This window comes from Pleurodeles waltl, chromosome 7, assembly GCF_031143425.1.
Source record: "Pleurodeles waltl isolate 20211129_DDA chromosome 7, aPleWal1.hap1.20221129, whole genome shotgun sequence".
Lineage (NCBI taxonomy): Eukaryota > Metazoa > Chordata > Amphibia > Caudata > Salamandridae > Pleurodeles > Pleurodeles waltl.
In genome coordinates this window covers 1,048,466,503-1,048,486,511 of record NC_090446.1, presented here as the reverse complement: position 1 = coordinate 1,048,486,511, position 20,009 = coordinate 1,048,466,503, and the positions used below count along the sequence as shown (strand labels likewise).

Below are 20,009 nucleotides of genomic sequence, written 5' to 3'. Positions count from 1 at the left end.
AGTTTGAGTTTGTTTTGACTCAGTTTGTCGACCAGACAAGGAATGAACGGAAGAGGGGGAAAAGCTTAAGAAAATATGCCTGACCAATCGATCCATAGAGCATTGCCCTTGGATAAAGGATGTGGGTGTCTGGATGCGAAGTTTAGGCATTTTGCGTTTTTCACTTTTTGCGAATAGGTCCCTCTCTCTGGTATTCCCCACTTTTGAAAGTACTTTTGAAGTACTTGGGAGTGAATCTCCCATTTGTGTATTTGTTGGTGATTTCTGCTTAGGAGATCTGCCAGCTGACTGTTTATCCCTGGAATGTATTGTGCTAATAGATGAATGTGATTGTGAATTGCCTATTTCCATATAGTTTGGGCTAGGAGAAACAGCTGATGTGTGTCCCACCCGGTTTGTTGAGGTAATACATGGTTGTCATGTTGTCTGTTTTTATGAGAACAGTCTTCTGTTTGAGAAGAGGTTGAAACGTTTTTAGAGCAAGAAAAACAGCTAACAGTTATAGGTGGTTTATATGAAGCTGTTTCACATTGCCATTGAATGGTCTGATTGTTGAGGTGTGCTCCCCAACCGATCATTGATGTGTCTCTTGTGATTATGGTCTGAGGCACAGGGTCCTTGAATGACCGCCCTTTGATTAGATTGTTGTGATTCCACCATTGAAGGGACATGTGTGTTTGGCGGTCCATCAACACTAGATCCTGAAGTTGACTGTGTGCCTGAGACCATTGTTGTGAGAGGCAATGTTGTAAGGGCCTTGTGTTTTGTCTTGCATGTGGAACTATGGCTATGCAAGATGCCAACATTCCTAGGATCCTCATGATAAACTTTACAGTATTATTGTTGATTTTGATGTATGTGTGGTATGAGATTTTGGAAAGCTTGTATCCTTTGTGTATTTGGATAAGCTAGGGCCTTTTGAGTATTTAGGATAGCACCTAGGTAAGGTTGTACCTGTCCTGGTTGAAGATGTGATTTTTCATAATTGAGAGTGAAACCTAGGGTATGCAAGGTTTCTATCACCTAACAAGTGGGCTGTTGGCATTGTGCAAATTTGCTTGATTTTATTAGCCAGTCATCTAGATGTGGAAAAACGTGGATATGCTGTCTTTTTAAGTAGGCTGCTACTACTGCTAGACATTTTGTGAACACTCTTGGAGCTGTTGTTATGCCGAATGGCAACACTTTGAACTGGTAATGTTTTCGTGCTATGACAAATCTGAGGTATTTTTTGTGAGCTAGATGGATGGGTATGTGGAAATACACATCTCTGAGGTCTAAAGCAGTCATGTAATCTCGTTTTTTGTAGTAGTGGAATAACATCTTGCAGTTTTACCATGTGAAAATGTTCTGACAGGATATATAGATAGAGGGGCCTGAGGTCCAAGATGGACCTGAGAGTGCTGTCTTTTTTAGGAATGAGGAAGTATAATGAGTATACTCCTGTTCCTTGTTGAGAATGTGGAACTAATTCTATTGCTTGTTTTAACAGTAGAGATTGTACCTCTTGTTGCAACAGAACAGTGTGTTCTGGGGACAACTTGTGGTATCTTGGTAGAATGTTTGGGAGGGTGAGATTAATTCTAGGCAACAGCCATTGCGGATAATTGATAATACCCAATTGTCTGTGGTGATATTTTGCCAATGAGAGTGGAATTGTTGTAGTGCCCCCTCCTGTCCCCCCCCCCACCCCTCAGTCACTGTTTAGGTTGTGGTGTGGTTTGCTTTGAATTTTGAAATTTACCTCTGCTTCTGAAATACTGTCCTCTATAGGACCCTCTAAACCCGCTCTCTGATACTGGGTTTGCTGTCCCTGTTTTGTTTGGGAGGTGGAAGCCTCAAAGGACTGTGGTTTAAACCCTCCTCTAAACTGCAAAAGGAGCCTCTATATAGTGTGGTGTATAAATGTTTCTTGTCAAAAGGCATATTAAGTATTGCCTTTTGAATTTCTGGTTTAAAACCAGAGAAGCATAGCCATGCATGTCTTCTAATTGTGATGGCTGTATTGACACTCCTTGCAGCTGTATCAGCAGCATCAAGGGCAGATCCTATTTGGTTATTGCGGATAGCTTGCCCCTCTTCCACCACCTGTTGTGCTCTTTTCTGATGCTCCTTTGGGAGATGCTGTATAAGATCTTGCATTTCGTCCCAACTGGCAGTTCTCCATTGGTTTGCTGCTTGTGTGGCAACTCTCTTCCCAGCTGCATCAAATTTTCTACTTTCCTCATCAGGAGGAGGTGTGTCTCCTGATGACTGGCTGTTTGCCCTTTTCCTTGCCGCACTGACTACTACCGAGTCTGGAGGGACTTGATGAGTGGGACAGTCTGGGTCAGTGGGAGCAGGCTTATACTTTTTATCAATTCTAGGGGTGATGATCCTAGCTTTGAGAGGCTCATTAAAAAAATTGGTCTGCATGTTTAACCATTCCTAGTAACATTGGGAGACACTGGTATCTGGAATGAGTAGAAGACTGTATGTTAAATAAAAAGTCTTTTTCCAGGGGTTCAGAATGCATAACCACTCCATGATAAGCTGCTGCCCTAGATATTACTTGTATGTAGGCAGTGGTGTCTTCTGGAGGAGAAGGTTTAGCTGGGTAAAGGTCTGGATCATTGTCCAGGATGGGATCAGGGTCATAGAGATCCCATGGGTCTATTCTCCATGTGAGTATCATGAATGTGTTGGAGAAGGCAATTGTGGTGGACTATAATGAGGTGAAAAAGAAAGCTGCTGGAGAGTGAGGAGGAGAAGTATGGAGAGGTGCAGGCTTCTCCTTTTGTTTCTGCACTTTTGCTGGTGGTTGAACAGAGTCTAAGTCCTCTTGGAAAGCCAGCTTTCTTTTGGTTTTTATAGGAGGTGCAGTGATGATTCGTCATGTCTTCTTATGTGTATGGACTCTCGATTGTCTCTCATCCATAACCTCTAGTATTGGTTCAATCTCAGTCTCTTCTTCAGAAGTATTATGAGATTTGATGATGGGTTTGGAGATTTGCTTTAATGTTCTCAAAAGTCCCTGTTCCTCTGTATGAGAGGTTTTTTTCAGCTCAGAGGTGTGTATCTTTTTCGGTCCTGAAAAAGTAGTCGGATGTCCAGGCTCCAAAACCAATTGCCGAATTTTCTACTCTGAGGAATGGGGTCTTTTACAGGAGTCTGAAGTGGAGGTTTTTATCGATTTACTCGACTCTGAGGTGGACGGAGAAGTGGCCTTTTTCTGTGCCGACCCCAAAGGACGGTCGCCAAGAGTCTTGCCGGGCCGAACCATGGCCTTCAGGCAGTGGAGTACCCAAGGCCTTCAAATGTTTTTTCTGCAGTGGTTTAGGGGCAGACGTACTCACATGCTGGACAGCTGTGAAGGGCCTGACTTCTTCCGATTCCTGTTCGGAGTCTGTCTCTCGGATGGAGACTGCTGTCTGCGCCTGCTCTTCCTCCATGATGTCAACATGTTTGCTGCTTTTCAACGCCATTTCGAGTCTTCGGGCTCTGCGATCTCTCAGGGTCTTTTTTGATCGAAACGATCGACAGGCCTCACAATTTTCCTCCCGATGGACTGGAGAAAGGCACAAATTACAAACCAGGTGTTGGTCTGTATAGGGGTATTTCATATGGCAGAGGGCAGAATCCGAATGGAATCCGATCCATCAGGCTTTCCACGCGGTAGGCCCGATTTGGGCGCGCAGGCACCCCGAAGGGCGAGATAAAGGTTCCGACGGTGCTAACGGTTCGATGCTAGATGGGATTTCTAAAGTTTACATACATACACACACACACATACATTACGGTGTAACAGAAAATATATCCTTCCTAGTATTCCAAACCCCAGAAAAAACACTTAGCGAATGCGTAGGAAGTTGGCTCTGTATGTACTATTTCAAAGTAAGAAATAGCATGCACAGAGCCCGAGGGTTCCCCTTAGAGGTAAGATAGTGGCAAAAAGAGATAATTCTAATGCTCTATTTTGTGGTAGTGTGGTCGAGCAGTAGGCTTATCAGAGGGTAGTGTTAAGCATTTGTTGTACACACACAGGCAATAAATGAGGAACACACTCAAAGACTTAATTCCAGGCCAATAGGTTTTTGTATAGAAAAATATATTTTCTTAGTTTATTTTAAGAACCACAGGTTCAAGATTTACAATCAATACTTCAAATGAAAGGTATTTCACTTAGGTAACTTAGGAATTTTGAATCAGCAAAACAGCATGTACAGTTTTCACAAAAATGGCAATAAGCTATTTTAAAACTAGACAGTGCAAATTTCAACAGTTCCTGGGGGAGGTAAGTGTTTGTTAGTTTTGCAGGTAAGTAAACCACCTACAGGGTTCAAAGTTGGGTCCAAGGCAGCCCACCGTTGGGGGTTCAGGGTAACCCCAAAGTTACCACACCAGCAGCTCAGGACAGGTCAGGTGCAGAGGTCAAAGTGGTGCCCAAAACGCATAGGCTTCAATGGAGAAGGGGGTGCCCCGGTTCCAGTCTGCCAGCAGGTAGGTACCCGCAACTTCGGAGGGCAGACCAGGGGGGTTTTGTAGGGCACCGGGGGGGACACAAGTCAGCACAAAAAGTACACCCTCAGTGGCACCGGGGCGGCCGGGTGCAGAGTGCAAACAGGCGTTGGGTTTGCAATGGAGTTCAATGGGAGACCCAGGGGTCTCTTCAGCAAAGCAGGCAGGCAAGGGGGGGGCTCCTCGGGGTAGCCACCACCTGGGCAAGGGAGGGGGCCACCTGGGGGTCGCTTCTGCACTGGAGGTCGGATGCTTCAGGTCCTGGGGGCTGCGGGTGCAGTGTCTTTACCAGGCGTCGGGTTCTTTGAAGCAGGCAGTCGCGGTCAGGGGGAGCCTCTGGATTCCCTCTGCAGGTGTCACTGTGGGGGCTCAGGGGGGTCAACTCTGGCTACTCACAGGCTCTCAGTCGCCAGGGAGTCCTCCCCGTAGTGTTTCTCCGCAGGTCGAGGCGGGGGCGTCAGGTGCAGAGTGGAAAGTCTCACGCTTCCGGAGGGAAACGTGAAGTCCTTTAAAAGTTGTTTCTTTGTTGCAAGTTTTGGTTTCTTTGGAACAGGGCCGCTGTCCTCTGGAGTTCTTGGTCCTTTTAGATGCAGGGTAGTCCTCTGAGGCTTCAGAGGTCGCTGGACCCTGGGGAACGTGTCGCTGTTGCAGTTTTTCTTGAAGTGGGGAGACAGGCCGGCAGGGCTGTGGCCCAAGCAGTTGCTGTCTCCGTCTTCTCTGCAGGGCTTCAGGTCAGCAGTCCTTCTTCGTCTTAGGTTGCAGGAATCGATCTTGCTAGTTTCTGGGAGCCACTAAATACTCAATTTAGGGGTGTGTTTAGGTCTGGGGGGTTAGTAGCCAATGGCTACTAGCGCTGAGGGTGGCTACACCCTCTTTGTGCCTCCTCCCTGAGGGGAGGGGGGCACATCCCTAATCCTATTGGGGGAATCCTCCATCTGCAAGATGGAGGATTTCTAAAAGTCAGAGTCACCTCAGCTCAGGACACCTTAGGGGTTGTCCTGACTGGCCAGTGACTCCTCCTTGTTTTTCTCATTATCTCCTCCGGCCTTGCCGCCAAAAGTGGGGGCGGGCATCTCCACTAGCTGGAGTGCCCTGGGGCGCTGTAACAAAGGGGGTGAGCCTTTGAGGCTCACCGCCAGGTGTTACAGTTCCTGCAGGGGGAGGTGAGAAGCACCTCTACCCAGTACAGGCTTTGTTACTAGCCACAGAGTGACAAAGGCACTCTCCCCATGTGGCCAACAACATGTCTGGTGTGTGGCAGGCTGGTAAAACTAGTCAGCCCACACTGGAAGTCGGGTATGTTTTCAGGGGGCATGTCCAAGATGCCCTCTGGGGTGTATTTCACAATAAAATGTACACCGGCATCAGTGTGCATTTATTGTGCTGAGAAGTTTGATACCAAACTTCCCAGTTTTCAGTGTAGCCATTATGGTGCTGTGGAGTTCGTGTATGACAGACTCCCAGACCATATACTCTTATGGCTACCCTGCACATACAATGTCTAAGGTATTGCTTAGACACTGTAGGGGCACAGTGCTCATGCACTTATGCCCTCACCTATGGTATAGTGCACCCTGCCTTATGGCTGTAAGGCCTGCTAGAGGGGTGACTTATCTATGCCATAGGCAGTGTGAGGTTGGCATGGCACCCTGAGGGGAGTGCCATGTCGACTTAGTCATTTTCTCCCCAACAGCACACACAAGCTGGCAAGCAGTGAGTCTGTGCTGAGTGAGGGGTCTCCAGTGTGGCATAAGACATGCTGCAGCCCTTAGAGACCTTCCCTGGCATCAGGGCCCTTGGAACCAGGGGTGCCAGTTACAAGGGACTTACCTGGATGCCAGGGTGTGCCAATTGTGAAAACAAAGGTACAGGGTAGGGAAAGAACACTGGTGCTGGGGCCTGGTTAGCAGGCCTCAACACACTTTCAAATCATAACTTGGCATCAGCAAAGGCAAAAAGTCAGGAGGTCCAGGTCAAGGAGGCATTTCCTTACAGAATGTAACTTTCTCAGAAGATGTGAGAAGAAATCAGTACAAGCTTATCCTGAACTCTCACTGGAAAATATTAAATTCCATGAGTTGTATTCACTGAAGCTCTTCATTAATGTTAATGATGGGGTGAATAAGGGTGAAAGAATAAGAGTGTGTAGAAATGCCAGTACTACCGAATGTCCTGTGGGAACTAACACTCTACTGCCTACCAGGGGATAATGTACACAACTGCAATCTCAAACACAAAACATAGGCAACAACAGAATGGCAAGGTCATCCATTTTGCAGTGTACTTCCATGAGGGAATTCTTGTTTTCAGATGATTATGACAAACTGGAAATAGAAAATAAGATTGCCAGAAAAATCTAAAAATATGACGGCTGTGTTGGTTGTGCATCGATATGTCATAGTAAAAAGAAGGCTGTGTTAGTCAGGGAACAGGGTCACAGCAGCGTAAACAGAGATGTATGAACTGTCAGTTGACTTTCCCAATTATTAAGGCTATATAAACAGCTCCATCTGTCACTGCCTAGCAGCACAATACCACAAAAGTGAAAATGATTAAGACCTCTATAGGTGTAAGGGTATGCATTTGGTGGCTTCGTAAGAAATGTAAAACCATTTGTTATGTTTTATCAAAGTAACTTAATTAAAATAGAACTGGCTATAGGATTAGATTGTACACTATAAATCTAGAAGGACTTATTGCAGCAGCTTTTTTGGACAAAAAAGTCTAAATGACATGGAACTATGCATTTAATTTTACATATTCTCCATGTAACTATCTTGTAACTATCTTAAGCGTAAAAAACAAAATATATATAAGGAGTGACTTGGCAAGACACAATGTTGCTGGTGCCTAGCCAAGGCTACTTTTGAGAGTCCAGTAACCAGTATATGCAACAACCTTGAGGCCCACAAATTCCCCCAGAATTCCCCTCCAGCAAGTTTGCATCTCATGACCCTTGAGGTTCAATGTGGTAAAGCGACAGAGGTTAATCTAAGTTGTGTCGTCTAGTCTGGGACACAGTGGACCATTTCAAGTCATCAACGCAGGTTGAAAAAGCGGATCCATGAAGGTTCACCCCATTCTTGACTTGGCTTTAAGATGTTGCTGGTCCAAGGATACAGTGACCGGGAACTTACATGTGATCTTGATAGACCCTGGTGTGGCAGTCAGCTGTCTGTGAGGAAAATGGCAGCAATAGCTGGAGGAAACATGAATGACAGGGGCAGCAGAAACATCTAGAAATGAAGGCCAATGAATCTGGATCTGGTGGCCATGTAAAAACAACATGCATTGGCACAGCCAATATGTCTAGGCTATGCAAGAGCTATTGGCTTTGCCAATGTGTTTTAGCCATGCTGTTCACCAGCGTGGCTGCTGGTCAGCATGGCTTTAAGTTAGTGCCATAGAGGACAGTGGGTTGGAGTGTCAGAGTGGAAAAGCAAGGAGTGGACTAGAGTGTTGCAGAGTGCATTGGCATAGAGTGTTGAAGAGTGGCGTAGAGTGTGGTGGCAAGGAATTCAGTGATATACAATGGAGCGACGCAGAATGCAGTGGCATAGATAAAAGTGGTGCGTAGTTGTATGTAGTGGCTCAGAGTAGAGAGGCGCAGAGTAGAGTGGCATAGACGCAGAGTGGCCTAGAAGTAGAGAGGTGCAGTGATACAGAGGGCAGTGGCACAGAGGACAGTCGAATAGAGTGCTGAATAAAGCTGAGGGGCATAGAGTACAGTGGTGTAGAGTGGTACAGAGTAGAATATATATAGTGCCACAGAGTGCAGTGATACAGAGTGAAGTAGAGTAGAGAGGCGTAGATAGCAGTGGTGAAGAATGCAGAGTAGAGTGCAGTGGCTTGGAGAGCAGTTGTGTAGAGTACAGTGGCTGAGAGTAGAGTGGAGCAGATTAGAGTGGCACCCAACTGGTTTGCAAAGGCAAAAGTAGATAGGGCTAATGCTCTATTTTGTGGTAGTGTGGGCAAGCAGTTAGGCATATCAGAGGGTAGCGCTAAGCATTTGATGTACTCACAGGTGCAATAAATGAGATGCACACTCAAAGAAAAAATCTGAGACCATTTTAGAAAAATAATACTTTTGTTACATATACTTTAAACCCAAGTACTTCGTTACAAGGCAAGTGCTCTTTCAAGCATAAATACTTTTTAGTTTAAAAAACCAACAGTGTAATTTCAGAGTTCTTCACCTATGGAGGAAAACAATGTTCAGCAAATGCAGGGTTAAAAATGACTTACGAGGCCAATCTCAGCGAGTTAAGGTAAGTACTTGGTATCAGAACCACACCAGCAGATCACTCCGGGCAAGATCTGTTAGCAGGAACCCAGTACACTTTCAGTTGAAATTACACCAGAAACCAGGCAAAAAGTGAGGGGTGATCATGTCAAAAGAAGCACTTTCTTACAGAGTGCTGTGGCGAAGAGTGCAGTGGTTTGGTCAAGTGTGGCGAAATGTGCATTGCATACAGTAGAGTGGGACAGGGTAGAGATGCGAAGCAGCGTGGAGTGACATAGTGCAGTGGCCTAGAGTGGTGCGGAGTAAAGTGGAGTGGTGCGGAGTAGAGCGCAGTAGAGCGGAGCAGTGTGGAGTGGCTTAGAGTGGAGCATTCATGGTGTGGTAGCACACTGCCATTACAGACAACACATTTTCAACTGAAAAGACCATTTCATTTGCACAAACATACAGTTTTACAGTGTACAGACAAACGTGTGGAAATTGCATCACCTAGTTTAATGATTTGTTTTTACCAAATTGAAGTATTTGCTTCCAACACACTTGAAAAATAAAATGTGCTTCATTTTTGCGTTCATAATTATGATATATTCTGAAATACTTATACAATTCATTTAACTTATCTTGTGCAAAAAAAATAACTATTTCTTACCCCTCCCCCATTATCCAGCAAGATTGTCATATAAATCTCTTCCCTTTGAAGTAAGAAAAAGAACATTAAAAAAGTGCCCTCAGAAGACAGCACCTGACATTTGACCTCCATTTTTTAATGCACAGCAACTGTAACAAGCCAAGAACAAGATTTAAAGGCCTGTTAACAGAAAGAGTTCACGGAAGAATACAGAAAACATGCTTTACGCAACAGGATGGACAAGTAAACCTGGAGAGGGTAAAACAAATAAAGCCACCAAATGGAAAGGCATTAAGTGCAAGTTACAAACCACAAAGCCAGTGGTAATCAAAGAGCGGAATGCATCCCTAGGTCAATTCTCTCTAAGTCCCCAAGATGTCTTTAGCAAACCTGACAGCTGTGCTGTCTGGTAGGCTGCAACCTAAAAAGGAAGACAGAGAGAGATGGATGAGCTCTCTGAGCCAACTAAGCTGGAGAGGTACAGCTCAAAGGTATAAAGTGGGGATTCTGTGTTGTCAGAGTGATCTGGTGGGAGAGTACAAGAAGGTGTGGCCTGGTATCAGTGGAAAGAGGGTAGGGCCAGGTGAACTGCTACAGACTCAGGCTTAGTATTTCTCTGACCTCAAATCACCACATCCAAGAGAGTATTGCAAAAGGAAGGATGCGCTGCTCAGGTTGGGAGAGTGATTGAGGTTAGAGTTCGGACTAGGCTTGAGCCTGAGGCTGCAAGTATGGAGTAGTGCCACAGGCAAAAGAGCTAATGGACAGTTGTACAACTACAGTCAATGTGTATCAGTGGTTTTCTTGCACCCAAAGTGACTGCCTGTTGGTGAAGGTAGCCTTAACCAGAAGCAGCATGGTTGGAGGATAGAAGCCCCAGTGTCCATTTCAAGCATTTAGTTCTCATGAGCCTCTGAGGAAGAACAGTCTCGGGAGTCAGCCCACAGTTTTGAGGTGCTGAATTAAATAAGTGCCTGTGAAGTGGTGTTGTCTGTTTGGGAGCCCCATTCTTTAAGCAATCTTTTGAAGTGTTAAGTTTGTGGCTCGAGCAGTGAAGCCTCTGGTTGTGGTAAGTTGTTTTTTTGTCAACACAACCACTGGTGAAGTGCTGGACCCAGTGGGACAACTTTAAATACTCTGGCATGCAGATCAGGTGAGATTCTCAACGATGTAAAGACTGTAAAAACATATAGGACACCCACTCTTAATGTGTATGGGTTTACAATGGTGAGGGGGCGGGCCTTAGTTCAATCGCAAGGATTGCACCATTTTAAGTGATGAAGTTGGCCAAACAGGTATATGCACTGCAAAAAACTAGCTATATGAAATCCAAGTGTTTCTTCATGATACTGCTTAAGTGCATGCACTTTATGCTATGGGTAAGGGGACCTTAGGTACATTTGTTCAGTTGGTATAGGGTGGGGACCTGGAAACAGAAAATGTAAAATCACATTATTGGGTGGTGGATTTTATAGTAGAGAAAGATTTGCTATTTGGGTGCAGAGATGACCCAAGTACAATACTCAAGAACAACATGCTTGGCAGCTAACTTCAACTGCTTTATGGTGTGTAGGTGACACAGACTCTTCCACCTGTCATTAAGGTCGTGTTTGACTGCTGGTGCAAGGCACTACGGCAGATAGGTTACAGTGCAAACCAAGAGGATACCCCTGCGGCAAAGCCTATGGTTGGGCTCAGATTAAATTGTTGCCAGTCTTCAATCCTGAGATTTGTATTGTTTGTCTCAGAGAGCACATGAAATATTTTAGTTATAAGAGCAATAATTATGATCTCCCTCAAGTCCCAGCTTTATCAGTATCTGCAACTGCACCATATTCCTAATGAAAGCCACCAAGTGTCGCTTCCCAAATTCAGCTCTATCATTATTACACTTTCTATTGATCGATTAGGATGGTGTACCTTACAACATGATCATAAATGCATCTGATATATTCATTGCCTTCTGAGCACAGCAGGAGAGCACCCAGGAGAGTAGAGGCAGGCAAACATAGTCCAGTGAGAAACTACAGTCTAGGCAAGACAGCTTACTAAAATTCAAATGTATTCCTTTAATACACTACACACCATAGCATATGTGAAAAATGAATATGTGCTTTCCTCTTCAGTGTATTATACATCATGGGAAAGTTGGAGACCTCTCATACAATCTGAGAACGGCTGAGGGTGAAGGTCACACACATCCAGTATGGATTGATGGGTTGTGATATAGAATAACCCCTTCCCTAAGGTGGAAATCCTGGGCATGGTGGAATAAGATTTGGGCTAGGCACAGGGGGTAAGGTTTTTGATTAACAAGGGGTTAACAAAACCCAAATGAGATGTAGCAAAGTACTAGAGATCTGCTGTTATACCACAGATGGCAGATTGGCTAAGAGAGATGGATCTATGTTCCATTACAGTAAAACCCTTATATTAAGCCCATGGCTGTCCCCAGAAACAGGCCAAAATCTATGGATCTTTTTGAGAACTTTTTCAATGTAATAATGGAGAGTACGCTACTGGTGGAGGGTCTGAGGGTCAATGAATGCTTCAATGATGCGCAACTTAATTCTTTACGGATTTCTGTTTCATGGTTAAAGGTTGCCATTTATGCTTTTCACTGCATCAATTGTAGCAGCTAAGTTAGCCATCGGCACTGATTACATAAAAATCCCAATAATAAAAGTTATAAAACATCTAAAAAATCTTCTTAGATTTTGTTACATAACACAGGTCGCCATCAACTACTGTATACTAAAGTAAATTATTGAAACAAAATAACTTCTCAACTCTCAATTAGGAGGGATAACGAAGCTGCATTTCTAAATATAAATATGAAACTCATTTGCAGCACTCTAAGAAGGTTGCAAGTGTGTTCCGTTATCTGGAATTCCTTTTGTCACATTTGAGACTCTAAACAACTGCACTTACCATTAGCTGCAGTGAGGAAAGACTTGTTGCTGCCCCTTGCTTTATTTGTAAGATCTTCTGTTATATCCATATGACGATTTATTTCATCCCGCATGTCATCAATGGTTCTAAAAAGTTCAGCTTCCCAGTGCTCTTGATCTAGGCAATCAATTAATTCAGCCAGCTGTAACTTTGTGCTGTAGTACCAAATTTTCTTATTGTACTCGGTTTCAGAATCTTCCTCCCTGCCAAAACAAACATCAGTGTTTAGCTTAGACTTCTCAAATTACAAAATTCCAATTAATTTAAGGGATTACATTTTGGGAACTGCTGACTGGTGTGTGACTTCAAAGACCAATAAGTATTACTTATAATAATACCAACAGAATACTCATTTTGTGAACAGACAGGATAAATATTGAATAAAACCACAGTAATGCTAATCTTTCACTTAATACCATCCAAGAGGAAGACACTACCATATACTTATGGACCCAGATGGGTACACGGTATTGAAGTAAAACATCTAACCCCACTCCAGCCTCTTAGAATAGTTGTATTGTGAAGATAATACGTCCAATGATAATACTGCTTGGCAAATGAGAATTTGCAATGCTGGGTGCAATTCAAAATAGTTTTGAGATGTTTTTTATGGCACCATTTTCATTAGATATTATATTAAAATTTAGTGTGATGCATCGTACTTGCTGACTGAAGCCTGGGCTAGGAACATTAACTCACTTGCCCGCCTCAATTTGTTTTTCCCTCCCTCAATCCCTCTCCTCTTCTTCCGGTCTGTTCAGTTACATTTTGCTTCACATCCACGTCAAAAGCTAGCCCACATCAGTCTAGGGGCATGTTTACAATTATATTTATAATAATACCCATTAGAAAGGTTTGCAAAACGTAAATGGAAGGATTGCAGGTTTACCGAGGTCAGACCTACTGGTTTTGGCTGTCCTTGTATAACCGTGGGACAACGTGATCTCCTACTAAACTTAATTAGAACAGATGCCGATTTTTTAAACTCATAAAAAGGAGCAAGTGAAAAAATATATTGCCTTTAACCCCTTCGCTGCCAGGCTTTTTCCCCCCTCCTGTGCCAGGCCTTTTTTTGCCTATTTGGAATAGTTCTCGCATAGGCCCTCATAACGTTTTGTCCACATAAGCTACCCATGCCAAATTTGCGTCCTTTTTTTCCAACATCCTAGGGATTCTAGAGGTACACAGACTTTGTGGGTTCCCCTGAAGGAGGCTAAGAAATTAGACAAAATACAGTGAAAATTTCATTTTTTTAAACAAAATGGGAAAAAAGGGCTGCAGAAGAAGGCTTGTGGTTTTTCCCCTGAAAATGGCATCAACAAAGGGTTTGCAGTGCTAAACTCACCAGCTTCCCAGCTTTCAGGAATAGGCAGACTTTAATCAGAAAACCCCATTTTCAACACAATTTTGGCATTTTACTGGGACATACCCCATTTTTACGCTATTTTGTGCTTTCAGCCTCCTTCCAGTCAGTGACAGAAATGGGTGTGAAATCAATGCTGGATCCCAGAAACCTAAACATTTCTGAGAAGTAGACAAAATTCTGAATTCAGCAATGAGTAATTTGTGTAGATCCCACAAGGGTTTCCTGCAGAAAATAACAAAACAAAAACAAAAAATTGAAATTGAGGTGGAAAAAAAAAAAAACAGCCATTTTTCTCTACAACTTTTTCCTGCAATGTCAGATTTTTGAAAGCAATATACTGTTACGTCCGTTGGACTCTTCTGGTTGCGGTGATATATAGGGCTTGTAGGTTCATCAAGAACCCTAGGCACCCAGAGGCAATAAATGAGCTGCATCTTGCAGTGGGTTTTCATCCTATACCGGGTATACAGCAATTCATTTGCTGAAATATAAAGAGTCAAAAATAGGTATCAAGAAAACCTTTGTATTTCCAAAATGGGCACAAGATAAGGTGTTGATGAGCAGTGTTTATTTGCACATCTCTGAATTCTGGGGTTCCCATACTAGCATGTGAATTGCAGGGCATTTCTCAAATAGACGTCTTTTTTACACACTGCCTTACATTTGGAAGGAAAAAATGTAGAGAAAGACAAGGGCAATAACACGTTTTGCTATTCTATGTTCCCCCAAGTCTCCCGATAAAAATGGTACCTCACTTGTGTGGGTATGCCTAGTGCCCGCGACAGGAAATGCTCCAAAACACAAAGTGGACACATCACATTTTCTCAAAGAAAACAGAGGTGTTTTTTGCAAAGTGCCTACCTGTGGATTTCGGCCTCTAGCTCAGCTGCCACCTAGGGAAACCTACCAAACCTGTGCATTTTTTAAAACTAGAGACCTAGGGGAATCCAAGATGGGGTGACTTGTCGAGCTCTCACCAGGATCTGTTACACAGAATCCTTTGCAAACCTCAAAATGTGGCAAAAAAGAAAAAAGAAAACTTTTTCCTCACGTTTCGGTGACAGAGTTCTGGAATCTGAGAGGAGCCACAAATGTCTTTACACCCAGCGTTCCCCCAAGTCTCCCAATAAAAATGGTACCTCACTTGTGTAGGTGGGCCAAGTGTTTGTGACAAGGAAGAGCAAAAAACACGCTGAAATTGAGGGATCCAAAAGGGCAGTTTGAAAAAAAAAAAACATTTTTAGGCTGTCAAGTGCAGCAGAAGTTTTATCGGTAAAGATGAGACAATGCTGGGTGGTAGGAATTTTTTGGATTACTGCAGTATCCGGAAGGTTCCATCACAAAAACGTGGGGAAAATGTGTGCTTTCCAGCAAAGTTGCAGGTTTGCAGGGCATTGTGGGTAAGGAAATGGTGCGGGTGCATGTGAAGCACACCTCCCTGGAATCAACTAGATGTTTAGTTTTCAAATGTGTCTAGGTCTTGTGGATTTTTCTACAAGGCAGCGTCCCAAAGTAAAAAAAAAGTGCAGTCCTCACCATTCCAAGTGGGACGATTCTGAGAGTTACCAAGCTCTCATGGCCCAAATGTAAAACAAAAAACAAAAATAATCAAATGTCCTCTTGCTTGCCATGGGATAAGATGTTTTAGTGTGCGGGGGAGAGCTGAAAGACTGTTAGACCCTTCAGTTCGGGTGGGGGCATAACCAGGCCCATACTGGTTGGTAGCCACCACCCCACTATTTTCTTTTATTTTTTTTATTCCCTGGCATCTAGTAGACTTTGTCCCCCCGGGGTGTGGATCGGGGGAAATTGCCCAATCTGCCGACTGGTGGGCAGAACAACTTGGCCCCATTTATGTATTTTTTTAAAATCTTCCCTGGTTCCCTTGGGGGCAGATGGGCCTTCCAAAATGGGGCAGTTATGGCCAACTGTAATGTGCCCCCATGGGGAGAGACCCTTACCCAAGGGGTTGACCCCTCCAAACAAAACAGACATACACCAATCCATGGTGTCTAGAGGTTTCTGCACCCAAAGGGGGCAGACTGGCCTTACATAAATAGGCTGATCTGCCCCCAAAGGGGGGCAGAAATGGCCTAAATACAATTTGCCCCCCAGGGGAGCGACCCTTGCCTAAGGGGTCACTCCTCACACATAAAAACAAAGTAAATAAAAAAAATATATATATATATCCCTAGTGTCTAGAGGTTTCTGCCCCTCCCCAGGGGCAAATCCGCCTAATTATATTAGGACGATCTGCCTCCGGGGGGTGGGGCAGAAAAAGGCCTAAAAATATTTTGCCCCCCCCCAAACATACAAAAAAAACAACAAAAAAAAAAGAAAGAATATTTCCCCTGTTGTCTAGTGGATTTCTGCAGATACAGCCAAAAAACAAATTGCCCCCCTGGAGAGCAGCCCTTGCCCAAGGGGCCGCTCTCCTTATTTAGTAAATAAATTAAAAAATCCCTGGTGTCTAGTGGTTTCTGCCCGATTGGCCTAATAAAAATAGGGGGGCAGAAATGGCCTAGAAAAAAATGTTGCCCCCGTGGGAGTGACCCTTGCCTAAGGGGTCGCTCCCCACAAATAAAAAAAATAAAAAACACCTGTCCCTGGTGTCTAGGAGGGTTTCTGCCCCCGGGGGGGGCAGAAACAGCCCAAAAATAAATTGCCCCCCTGAAGAGCGGCCCTTGCCTAAGGGGCCATTCTCCTTACGAAATAAAACGAAGAAAATAAAAATTCCCTGGCGTCTAGTGGCATTTCACCGGCCCGATCGGGCAGCAGAAATGCTCAGAGGGACATGAAAGGAGAGGAAAGGGCTTTCCTCTCCTTTCATGCCTGTCCGCCCCCTCCACGTGATAGGAGGAGAAATGCTTTGCATTTCTCCTCCGATCCGCCGCTGGAAGCTGAGCTTCCAGCACCGGAGGGAAGGCCTCTGATGAGATCAGCGCGCTGACATCAGACGCCACGGGGGGGTCACGGGGTTGGCGGGGTGGAAGGGGAAGCGATTCCCCTTCCATCCCTGCCTAGGGGAGGGGTGTGCCTGGCCATCGGGGGAAGCGCTAGCGCTCCCCTCGGGGGCCCCTAGCAGGACGAGGTGATCTCGTCCAAAGCACCAGGGAACCAGTGCCTTGGACGAGATCCCCTCGTCCTGGGCACAACAAGGGGTTAAGAACAAGTTAAATTATTTACTGGTAATGCTACAGTGATTCGGGGGGGTTCTTCAAGGCAATTTCAGAAAGTCAAAAGGCAGAACCTCTCCCAGATTTGATGCACATGCTAAACAACAAAACTTTCTGTTATACTTTTTTACAATCAAAATCACTATTAGCGGTCCAAAAAGTGAATATTAAAAGTACACTGTACGACGCTAGCCTGGTGTGTGCACCTATGGTGTTATCACCTTCTACCAGGTCCAGGTATCCCCTATTAGTGAGGTGTAGACAGTGTCTATGAAGCCAAGGCTCAATAAAGGTAGCTGTGGATGAGCAGCCAAGACTTATCTAAGAGGCATGCAAAGCTTATGCAATACCACTCTAGTCACACAGCACTTACACACATAAAAGAACCACAGAGTGTTACAAAAATAAAGGTACTTTATTCTGGTAACACAAATACTAAAATACTGTAAAGGCAATACTCCACTAGCAGCTGAGTAAACACTATTATACACACATTAGGAATCAGGAACTGGCATAAAAGAAATAAAAAACAGTGAAATAACAGAATAAAATGGAAAAGCCTGGGGGAGACCAAACCATATACAAAGTAGTGGAATCCGAGAGCCACTCCCACACCCAAGGAAGAAGAATCTGTAGAGGGGAGCTGGAGACTTTAGGAACCCCAAAAGGTAAGTGCCAGGGTGCCCCCCAGCGACCAGAAGAGAATAGATAACTAACTAGTTTTCCTCCCAAACCCACAGGTGAACTTTGTAAAAGGACTGTGTAACACCCATGCAAAACTGGAAGAAACCAAAGGTGGACCTGCAAATGAAGGGGACCAAGTCCAGTTCAAGTTGGAGTGTCCGGTTGGGGCAGGAGCCACTACCCACCCTTCTGTAGATACAGGACCAGTTCAAAGGTAAAGACAAGGATTCGGCTATGCAGCACAAGAGCAGGAGAAGAGTTACAGGACTGATGCAGTCGATATCCCATGTTGGAAGAAGAGTGGCAGTCAGTCAGTGGTGTGGAAAACCCACCAACTAGCCTTGGCAAAGGCAAGAGTTGAAGAAGAAGAGTTGCACAGCTGCATGGGACCAGTAAGGTCCAGGGGGGACTCAACCCACTGTGGAGAGTCCCAGGTGACCCTCAGCAGTGAGGATAGTCAGAAGTCGGGGATGGAGCCCTCAAAGGCAGCAGGCACCAGAGTCGCAATGAGGCCCACTCAGCACACCTGGAGAGGAGTCCCAGATCGCTGGAGCAGCAGGCAGGAGACCCCGCTTTGCAGGGATAAGTGCTACAGGCTGGGGCTACAAGGAGCCTGAAGATCCCTTGGAAGAAGAGCCAACAAGCCTTGGTAGCTGCAAGAGTCGCGGTACACAGGGGTATTGTCCTGCAAAGAGAAACAAGGGCTGACCGTCTCCCAAGTTGGACAGCTGATAGAGAGGACCAAGGGGACCACTCCAGACCACTGCCTGTGGTGCAGGATCCATGCAGCTCCATATTAGAGAGGATCCACGCAGCCAGTCGTCGTTGCATTTGGTGCCTGCAAATGCCGGGGCGTGACGCGACTCCTTCACTCCAAGGGAGATTCCTTCTTGCTTCTTGTGCAGGCTAAAGACTTGTTACCTTCAGAGGATGCACAGCCAGGAAAATATTGCAGTTGCTGGAAGGAGCCAGAGAAATAATGTTGGAAGGCGGAGTTGTCAGTTCCTAGAGGGTCCGGTTGCAGTCCCGGTGGGCAGAAGTTTAAGTAAACAATGCAGAGGAGTCCTGCTGGAATCTTGCACGTCCAATCTGATGACCCACCCAAGAGGGAGACCCTAAATAGCCCAGGAAGGTGGATTGGTCACCTAGCAGGGTGACCACTTATCAGGGTAGAGCTGTGACATCACCTGCCTCTTGTGCTGCAGCTTGCTGCCTCAAGCTCTCCAGTGTGGGACAAGTCTGTTGTTCCTTGCTGGGTTTCTCCCTGGTCGATCCCCTGCAACCAAGAGCTCAGCTTTATCAGCTTGCAGCTCTTCTGGGGTTAGGTTCCACCCAATGAGTGGATCTTCCTCAAGAGCTAAATCCTCACTGGAGGCTCGAGCAGGGGGTACCTTTTTACCCCCACCGCTCTTTGTTTTAGGAATCTCTTGGGTCATGGTTCCAGGCTCCTAGGTTCCTTGATCTTTTTGCTTTTTTGCCTGTTCTCTGGTAAGAGCAAATATATACCGTGGGATGCCCAGCATTGCTGCATGGGCCTCCAATCGCACTTCAGCCAAAGCTGAAGTCTCCAAATCATCCCCAGGTAGACATTCTACAGGTAGGTCTGAGGGGACCACAACTTTTTTTTAGGGCCAGTAACCCCTTACCCCTCCAGCTGAAGTCAATAACTGCCATGGGGTGGCGCAGACTGTTATTATGAGCCTCAGTCACTTGGTACGTGAGACCAAGTAGATGTTAATCAAGGGACACCAGTTTTTCCAGTCACCATGGTGACACTGGAACCTGTGTCCCTGTAGGCCTCAGCCTCAACACCATTGATTAGGGGATGCTGCCTCTACTTACCCACATTAAGGGGACAGGCAGCAAGAGTGGCAAAGTCAATGCCCCCATTAGAGACCATCACAGCCTCAGTAGTCTCTCTAACTAGCCCCCAACCCCACTACAGTTCTTAAAGTGAGCCCAGCTACACTCTCTAGACTGACTGCTATTAGAAGTCCCACCACTACTGCTATTGCTAGGGGCACTAGGATTAGAAGTGGAGTTAGTAGTGGTGGAAGGCTTGGTGCTTTTCTTAGGACAGGAGCTCTCCCCTGCCCTATAGCCTTTGTTTCTGCAAACATAGCAGTGAGGCATTTTGAAGTTGGAAGAAGAGGAGTTTGTGAGCCTGATGAAGACTGTGTTTATCTTTGTCCCCACCTTTGTCTTGAGACTTACCTGCTTCCTTCTTTTTGTGGTCATCCCCTGTGTGAGCCTTCCTACTCACCCTGGTGCGGACACACTCGTTTGCCTTCTTTCCCTAATTCTTGGGGAGAGGTCAGATCAGAGTCCACCAGGTACTGAAGCAGCTGATCAGATACACAGTGGTTTAAAATGTGCTCTCTTACAGTTAGTTTATACTAGCCCTGATATCATTCACTTTGCTCCCATGCAACCAGCCTTCCATAGCTTTCATAGAATAGTCCA

General features: G+C 45.2%; 1 protein-coding gene across 6 annotated transcripts in view; it reads right to left on the bottom strand.

Moving 5' to 3' along the window:
• The window catches only part of BPTF (bromodomain PHD finger transcription factor), a 1,198,927-nt gene that overhangs the window by 1,089,055 nt on the left and 89,863 nt on the right, over window positions 1-20,009 (bottom strand). For all 6 annotated transcript variants that reach the window (XM_069199907.1, XM_069199908.1, XM_069199910.1 and 3 more), the window contains exon 3: window positions 12,300-12,523. In XM_069199907.1, coding sequence (XP_069056008.1) covers window positions 12,300-12,523 — 224 coding nt within the window. The remainder of the gene's footprint in view (window positions 1-12,299; window positions 12,524-20,009) is intronic.